Source organism: Bison bison, unplaced genomic scaffold, assembly GCF_000754665.1.
Source record: "Bison bison bison isolate TAMUID 2011002044 unplaced genomic scaffold, Bison_UMD1.0 scf7180017864471, whole genome shotgun sequence".
Classification (NCBI taxonomy): Eukaryota; Metazoa; Chordata; class Mammalia; order Artiodactyla; family Bovidae; genus Bison; species Bison bison.
Window position 1 is genome coordinate 6216100 of NW_011495032.1, and position 8815 is coordinate 6224914.

At 55.5% G+C, this 8815-nt stretch overlaps 1 protein-coding gene across 1 annotated transcript in view; it reads left to right on the forward strand.

Annotated features, from left to right (window-relative positions):
- INHBB (inhibin, beta B) overlaps nt 1–5166 on the forward strand; it is a 7509-nt gene extending 2343 nt beyond the window's left edge. The window contains exons 2-3 of the mRNA XM_010861266.1: nt 4–40; nt 2500–5166. Of these exons, the coding sequence (XP_010859568.1) occupies nt 4–40; nt 2500–3275 (813 nt within the window). The 3' untranslated portion in view covers nt 3276–5166. The remainder of the gene's footprint in view (nt 1–3; nt 41–2499) is intronic.
- Nucleotides 5167–8815: the final 3649 nt, after the last annotated feature.

Sequence of the window (8815 nt, forward strand, 5' to 3'; positions counted from 1 at the left end):
CAGGAGCGCGTCTCCGAGATCATCAGCTTCGCCGAGACAGGTGGGTCGGTCCCTCGAGCGGCCCTCGCTATCTCCTCCACCCTCTTCTCTTCGCTAACTCTAGCCGCCGCCGCCGCAGCTCGCGCGCCCTGGGGGAAACCCGGACTGCTGGCTCGGCCCTCTCGCCTCCGACCCTGTGCGCTCCGACCGGGTTGCGGTCCTCTTCTCGAAGGCAGCAACCCCTTCCTACTCTCCTATCCCCGCCGAGGAGCGCTCTGTCCTCCACCCCTGCTCTCCGAAACGGGCCCCAGCGCCTTTGGGCGCGCATCCCCCTCCCGGCGGACGCGTGCGGCCCTGGCTCCGCGGGCACTCGCTTGGTGATTGCTTAATGTTTTTGTTTCCCACGATCGGAGTGTAGGCTTAGCAGTATAGATGGAGATGTGTGTGCTTGTTGATATCCGTGGGCCGGAGGAGTGTGTGTATGTGTGTGTGACTGTGTGTGTGTGTGTGTGTGCCTGCGTGAGAGGCCCCTGGGGCCGCTTCCATCGCCGGGCGGCGTGGGCTTGCCAGGATTGCTGAAGCTTCGCTGGGGAGAGCTAGGCAACCTCTCTTCCGATTGTGTGGGCACCGGAATCGGTGGAAGGCAGGCTTCTCAACAGGTCCCATCATTTACGCAGAGAAAGGCTGCAGCTCAGGGGGCAGCCCCGTGCCTCTCGGCTTGCTTGGGAGCTGAGGCAGCTCCCTGGCTTTAGAGCCAGCAGAGTTCCTACTTAACAAAGGGTCGGAGTCCTTTCTGGAATGTTCCTCCGGCCCTATATTGCAATTTTTTTTTTTACCACTGTCAGAATATAAAAATCAAGCGAGGAAAAACATCTTTCGAACTTTAAAAGAAGGAGAAAAATGTGCTCGCGCTGAAATGCTGCAAGTGCTTTCGGCTCTGCTGTCCTTTTCAGGACTTGAATGAGCCAGGCTGGCTTTTGTGCCTGGAGCTCAGCCCCATTTGTGCAGGGGGACTGCCGAGAAGGTCGCAGGGGGAAGCTCGGGTTTGGGCAGGGCAGGGTGGGCAGGGAGCCTTGGGGGGGTGGTGGAGAGTTGGTGGCAGTTGTGTCCCCAGGCTGCGAATGCCTCCCCCCAGCCCCCAAGGCAGCAGGCAGACTGTGCAGGTGCCGCCTGGGGATGAAAAGGGATGAAAAGTTTTGCATGGCCGGGTGTGGAGAAAAGCAGAGACAATCAGGGCTGGTTTGTGCTTAGAAAGAAATGCATTGCCGTTTTAGCTGTCCGACAGAGTCAGGGGAATCTGGACATGCAATTAGAGAGCTTGGATTAAAAGGTGCTTTGGGGCCCAGAGCAGAAATGTGATTCTGGAAGGTCGAGGAGGCCTTTTGGTCCCGGTGGCACAAAATGACAGCGGGGGCTGTTATATTTCTGGTCGGTTCCACGGAGCCAGCTCTTTGACTTATAAATAACAGATTCAGGTCACAGGCAGCTCGTCCAAGACCAGCTTTTAAGGCTGCACTTTCCCCCATTTCAAAGTCAGATGTCAGTGTTATTAGAGGAGCCAGGCGAGGCCTGAGGAGGGGGCTGGGAGGGGGGCAGTGGTAGGAGGTTTGATAAAACCAGCCGAGGCCACACAGTTGGCTTATTTGTTCTTCCTGGAGGAAAAAAAAAAAAAAAGTAGGGATCGTCAGAGAGCAGGGTCACTGAAATGTAGGATGAGAAAGGATTCTTCTCTCAGTTGGCATGGCCTCTCTTCTTGTTGAGCTGAATTATTGAGACCACTAATAAACCAATTCTCCTTATCGATGGAGACTTCAAATATGCCATTCACGGAGAGCCAGTGTCTCATGAAAGGGGTGGACTTCAAGTTTCAAGACCGCACGCCCTGTCCCTTGGAAGTACTCGGAAGCAAAGGCTGCACTTTGCAGCCTGCAAAGCACACGTTCCTGTGTCAGAAATCTGAGCAGAGCTGGCTTGTTTGCAGTGGAGGTTCCACTGGGGGTTGGATCAGATCATGCTTAGGTAAACACTGGAAAGAGGCTGTAGGTGGCTCAGCTGGATTTTGCAATGCCCTAAGTTAACCAAAAAAAAAAAGAAAGAACCCAAACTCTGCTAAAACAACCCACCCCAAATCCTTAGTGAGATCCTGGTTTTGTTTTTCAGATTTCACAGATACCCATAACAACTTGTTAAGATCTTGGCCTCCTGACAAATTCCTCCGTTGAGCTTTGAGGCCTGACAGCCTGTCTCCAGGGAACCCTGGCCTGGGAGAGGTGAGGCCGGTTTTCTAGGCCCGGACCCTCCGGCTCCAACCTGGTCCGGGCTTCTCAATAGGAAACAATCTTCCCTGCCTCTCCCAGGTTACCGTTGGAGGCCGCGGCCCCAGGAGTGGTATTTCTGGTCAGGACGGTCCTCCAGCTGCTCGGCCAGGGCCCGGTCCAGCGTCATGCGGCAGAATGTGTTTTCTGCAGTGCCTAGTGTTCTCCTTGATCTAACTTGGCCTGGTCTCTCGCTTCTCCGCAGATGGCCTGGCCTCCTCCCGGGTCCGCCTGTACTTCTTCATCTCCAACGAAGGCAACCAGAACCTGTTTGTGGTGCAGGCCAGCCTGTGGCTCTACCTGAAGCTGCTGCCCTACGTCCTGGAGAAGGGCGGCCGGCGGAAGGTGCGGGTCAAGGTGTACTTCCAGGAGCAGGGCCCTGGCGACCGCTGGGCCGCGGTGGAGAAGCGCGTGGACCTCAAGCGCAGCGGCTGGCACACCTTCCCACTCACCGAACCCATCCAGGCCCTGTTCTCGCGGGGCGAGCGGCGTCTCAGCCTGGACGTGCAGTGCGACAGCTGCCGGGAGCTGGCCGTGGTGCCCGTGTTCGTGGACCCGGGCGAGGAGTCGCACCGGCCCTTCGTGGTGGTCCAGGCGCGGCTGGGCGACAGCAGGCACCGCATCCGCAAGCGGGGCCTGGAGTGCGACGGGAGGACCAACCTGTGTTGCCGGCAGCAGTTCTTCATCGACTTCCGCCTCATCGGCTGGAACGACTGGATCATTGCGCCCACCGGCTACTATGGGAACTACTGCGAGGGCAGCTGCCCTGCCTACCTGGCGGGGGTGCCGGGCTCGGCCTCGTCCTTCCACACGGCCGTGGTAAACCAGTACCGCATGCGGGGGCTGAACCCGGGCACCGTGAACTCCTGCTGTATCCCCACCAAGCTGAGCACCATGTCCATGCTCTACTTCGACGACGAGTACAACATCGTCAAGCGGGACGTGCCCAACATGATCGTGGAGGAGTGCGGCTGCGCTTGAGGGCGCGGCTCCATTGGGGCATGGGGACGAGGGTGTGGCAAGTGGAGCGCGGTGATGCCCGGGAGGTGCCCGGGGCCAGCCTGAGATCTTTTCTTGCTTCCTCATCCAGCAATCTGTCAAAAACAGAGGGAGAACCCTCCATGGACACGAAGGACTGGACAATGCACACGTAGACGCGCACAGCCAGACGCATCCTGCCACCCACATGGCAGCCTCCGGGATCCCAGCAAGTGTATGCGGTGATAAATAGCAGCTCAGCCACAAATGCCTGTCACTCGGAGAGAATGGGGTGAACAGCCACCGTCCCCCCACGGCCCCCCAGCTGGCCTGGCCACTCTGAATCGCGCCTTCCGAGCACACAGAAAAGCACAAAGACAAGAGACACAGAGGGAGAGAGAGCGAGCGAACCCGGAGCTTGGAGAGGAGCAGCAGATGCGGGGGTAGGGAGCAAGCAGCCTACAGAGGGCCGCGAGTCCCCCTGTGCCTGTGCAAGGCCTCCGGGGTCCCTACATCTCTTGGCTGCAACATGTGGGCTTGCTCCCCTGGCCTGGGATCCTTCCTGCTGTGGGGAGCCGGGCAGCCTGTCCTTTCCCATCCTTGGAGAAGGAGGCCCAAATAGGCTACCACCTGCCAGAGACCGGAGACCATGGAGCTGTGGTAGTGACCATTTGACTGTCGCTTGGGGCCCTGGTGTGACTTCTGTGTGTGTGTGTATTTTGGGGGTGGGGAGGGAGGGAGAGGAGAAGGGTCTTAATTTGATGCTTTAACTGATCACTAGCAGTTGAATGGTCATTCATTCCGGTTGTATAATTGAAAAGGGACTTTTCTACCAGGTCTGACCTTTTAAGTTAAAATCTGAACTGTTCCAAGTGGAACAAAAAAAGTTGCAATCTGTGCCCTTCCCTGGGGAGATTCCTCTAGGACTGGTTAGGGAGGGGTGGAAATGACTCTTAGGCAATGGGAGGGCGAGCTCTTAGAAAGGAGGGAATGGTGGGGTGAAGGCATTCTGGAGATGCTCGGGGGGTGGGGTTGCCCCTTCTGCAGGGGTTGAGGGAGGGGAGCAGTTGAACGGGTCTGGGGAAAAGGGAGAGGCTTTCAGCTGCTTTGCAAAAGTGGCCCATGTGGGCTCTGGCCACCAGGGCCAGCCACGGATGTGGCCCCTACCTGCTCACCCGCCCCCTTCCTAGCACTTGCACACCCGCCTGAACGCACATGATACAACCCTTGCCCATCCGCTTGTATCCAGAAGTGGCCCTTGGCAGAGCATTGAGCTCACCCCAGAGGTCCAAGTGCCATGTGAACTATGCAATTTAAAGGGTTGACCCACACTAGATGTAACTGGACTCGTACGACTCTTTTTATATTTTTTTATACTTGAAATGAAATCCTTTGCTTCTTTTTTAAGCGAATGATTGCTTTTAATGTTTGCACTGATTTAGTTGCATGATTAGTCAGAAACTGCCATTTGAAAAAAGAAGTTATTTTTATAGCAGCGAAAAAAAAATACAGTTAAATGTATTATACATAATTTTGGAACCAAAGAGGCCAACAGATCAGTTTTAATTTTTATTAGATGGTGAGGCCATCTTTATGAGGTGGATGTTCTGAACAATCCCTTGAGTGGCCTGCCAATGTTTCAGGGTATACGTGGATTTTGTTTATTCAGTTTGATGTGTCTTTTCTATCCTTACACACCCAGAAGCTAGAGTAAAAACGACAATGGTAGAATGCAGGTGTGTATCCTTAAATCCCCATCTTTATGTTTATTTAATAAAGCTCCCCTTAGGTTCTGTTTCATAATAATTTAAAACCAAACAATTTTTTCCCATAGACTTGCTGTTAAAGTATTTTACATTTGTGTACAGTTGAAGAAAATAAAAGATGGAGTGCCACGGGCTCCCTGCCTTGTGTGATATCTGGGGTGGTGGGCTCCAGGCTGGAGGGGGCAGCTGGGGGGAGGGTGAGTCCAGGTGTCCGACTTTGAAGCCAGTGCCTCCCTGGGCCGCACCCGGCACTCTTTTGAGTCCTTGCCACAAGCTCGGATGTCAGGCAGAGTCTAGGAAAAATGGCAGGAGATCAAAATGAAGGACAATTAGCAAATTCATGAATTACACATTTGTTTACCCTTCTAGTCCCAAGACTAATTATGTTGCACCAGGGCCGAGTGTATTACCATTTGAAAGTGCCAGTGAAGCCCCTGTCCCTGGGAGGAAATGTGAAACCTGAGAGGTTGAAGCCCACCTGACCCCATGCCCATCTCTGTTTATTAATAGAGATGACTGCAACTGGGAAGAGGTTAATATCTTGGAATGGAAGCCAGAAGCAAGGCTTCCATCTATCCTGAGGATGCCAGTTGTCCTTTTGCTGTGGGGATTTTAGCAGGTGGTAGATTGGGTGGTGGTGGTAGTAACACATGCCCAACTACAGTTGAAGGGATTCCTGGAGATACCCACTGGATGTTGTTATCAGGCAACCCTTGTATCATACCTTTGCGGGAAATGATTTCATCTTTGTTTCCTAGGGTTTGGAATCTGAGGCTCAGAGAGTTTCAGGGCTTACCTGAGGTCACACAGCCAGGACAGGCACCCTGGGCACTGGAGTCCACGTGCCATGGCTGGTCTTCTTGTTTCCCTGGGAGGACTTTGGGGCTAAGACCTTGCCTTCATCAGAGGCCCTCTGGGGTCAGAGGGGCTGCAACTTGTAGCTTGGGGGGGTCACATGGGGTCTTCCCAGAAACCTCAGGGCATTTGAGTAGTGGGACCTTAAGGGGTTATATCTAACCCCATTAAGCAACAATGGGGAAACTGGAGAGGCCCACCTCAATCCACATGGTCAGCTGGTGGCAGGAGGCAGCCTCTGGCCTCTGTCTTTTTCCATCCTTCTCTCGATCAAGAGAGCTACTGCCCTGCCAGGCGTTTGTCTGAGGGGTGGATTTGTTACCCTGTAAAATATAGAGATGGTATGAAAATTAGTGGGGGCTAAGAACAAAATTTCACGAAGACAGGACTGGCCTGGGCACGTTAGGGTGTAGAGGTTACCATCCAGCTGCCTGTGGCTCTGTGGTGGTCTAAGCCCTCAGCCTAGCCCCTACCCTGGCCCTGGCCCAGGAATTTTTGTTGCAGCCTCCAAGAGGGGGCGGCATGTGAGTCACCAGCGTGTTTCTGCTCTTCGGATGCTGAGCATCCCCAGGCACCCTCCTGGGTCACAGGGTGGCCCGTGGGTCCCACAGGAGCCCAGGAAATTCCCAGGACTTGAAGTGGGAGGCCAGTGGCTGGCATGCACCTGAGGGGTGCCCTGCTGCCCTGAGCTGGCCTGTGTGTGCCTCTGTGGGGTCAGGCCCCCTGGGGGATGGCAGGTGGCTCCTCCTGTTCTCGTGAGGACAGACAGCAGGGCTGGGGCTTCTTCTCCAGTGGGGTCATGCGGCTTCCTTCCTGTGCATCTGTGGTCCTTGCCTCTCTGTTCCTTTTCTTCTGCCTGTGGCCCTTCCCCCATTTGCATCCCTTCTCTTCCCAGGGGGCCTTGCTTCGGGTCCCACCTCTCCCCAGAGGTTCCCTGGAGCCCCAATGCAGCCCAGAGAGTGAGCCTCCCAAGTCGTCCACTAGATCCAGTGCCTCTGACCCTGGACCCTCCTGCTGTCCTTCCCTCTGTCCCTTCCTTCCTTCTTCAGGCCACCAGGCTGTTGCTGCTGCTGCTAAGTCGCTTCAGTCGTGTCCGACTCTGTGCGACCCCATAGACGGCAGCCCACCCGGCTTCCCTGTCCCTGGGATTCTCCAGGCAAGAACACTGGAGTGGGTTGCCATTTCCTTCTCCAAAGCATGAAAGGGAAAAGTGAAAGTGAAGTCGCTCAGTCGGGTCCGACTCTAGCGACCCCATGGTCTGCAGCCTACCAGGCTTCTCCATCCATGGGATTTTCCAGGCAAAAGTACTGGAGTGGGGTCCCATTGCCTTCTCCAACCAGGCTGTTAGCCCTTCACAGGACCGGTGGGTCAGGCCAGGCCAGCCAGAGCCATCACTGCTGGCCCTACCTGCCTCAGATGTTTCCATGGGCCAAATTTGCCTTTGGTTGACCTTCAGATGTGCCCTGAGCCCTCAGGGAACCAGTGGAGTCTGAGGCTGGGGTGTGTGGGGGAGAGGGGACCCCCACACCTACCTCCCATTGTTTCCCCCCATTTCATAGACGGATAGACTGATGGTCCAGGAAGCAGAGGCTCTAGGGGTTTCCTGTGTCCCTTTCCTCTCCCAGCCCCTTTGGGCATGACACCATGACTGGGGCGGAGGCTGATTCCCTGTCACAGATCCAGGAGGGGGCCCCTACACCAGGACTGGGCCCCTGATCCACCTGGAACTCAGACCGGCCTGCAGCATGCCCTCTGCAAAGTCCTGTGAGAACTCTTGCTGGGGACCCCCCAAGGGGCCTGGCAGGCTACCCTCCCAGGCCTCCCTCAAGGGCGAGAGGGGGCAGGGAGGCCAGAGGCTGCCGCCAAGCCACGGAGACGGCTGTGGGTTGAAGGAAGTGCGCCTTTGCAGGCAAAGAAGCCGAAACAAAACACCCTTCCTGTGGGCAGAGGCCCTGGGAGCAACCCCAGCTTGGTTGCCTGGCTTTCAGTGGGATGTGTGGAGCAAGTGACAAATTACCTGCAGGTCTTGCAGGAGGGGGTGGGTCTGCAGTATGTGAGGACTGGGGGAGTAGGGTGACTGTGTGGGGGACCAGGGTGAGCGGTGCTGGGGTGCTGGGCTGTATGGGGAGCGGGGCTGGCTGCCGGTGGGAGTGGATGGGAATTGGGGTGAGGTGGAGTGATGTGCTATTGTGCTGTGCCTGTAGGTGTGTCTGTCTGCTGAGCTGAGGTGAGTATGAGACTGTGGCTGTGGCCATGTGTGATCAGCTGTGTGTGAGTCTGGCCATCTTGGAGGCTATGTGGGTGAGTGTGTATGTCTGTGGTTGAGTGGGGATTTAGACTGTGATTGTGGGTGAGGTTGCATGGTTAGCTGTGTGTATTTCTTGCCGTTTTCATTTTCTTCCTTGTCAAAATGTGGTGCGCCTGGCCCGTTATACACTGTGACGGGCGTCGTGCATGTGCTCTCAGTTGCCTTTCTTCACGACCCCACAGGCTGCAGCCCGCCAGGCTCCTCCGATGATGGAGTTTTCCAGGCAAAAATATTGGAGTGGGCTGCTATTTCCTCATCCATGGTATCTTTATGACCCAGGGATCAAACCTGCCTCTCTTGCATCTTCTGCATTGGCAGGTGGATTCTTTACCACTGCACGTGATGGGGGTCGTTACATATTTAAATCTGGGCTAGATCACCCTCTAGCTGGGCAAGTGCTGGGGGCTAGGGTGGGGGTGGGTGCAGGCACCATTTCTGTGGCCTATATGTTTGTAGCCCCACTGCCCTCCCCTGGTCAGTAACAGGGAAGTCACTGTGATGTCCCTGCAACCCCAAAGCTGGAGCACTTTAAAAGTAGAATGACACTATCTGGTCAGTCCTTTAGTCACTCAACAAACATTTCCTGGGTGCCTGCTTTTTTTCCATGCGTTATT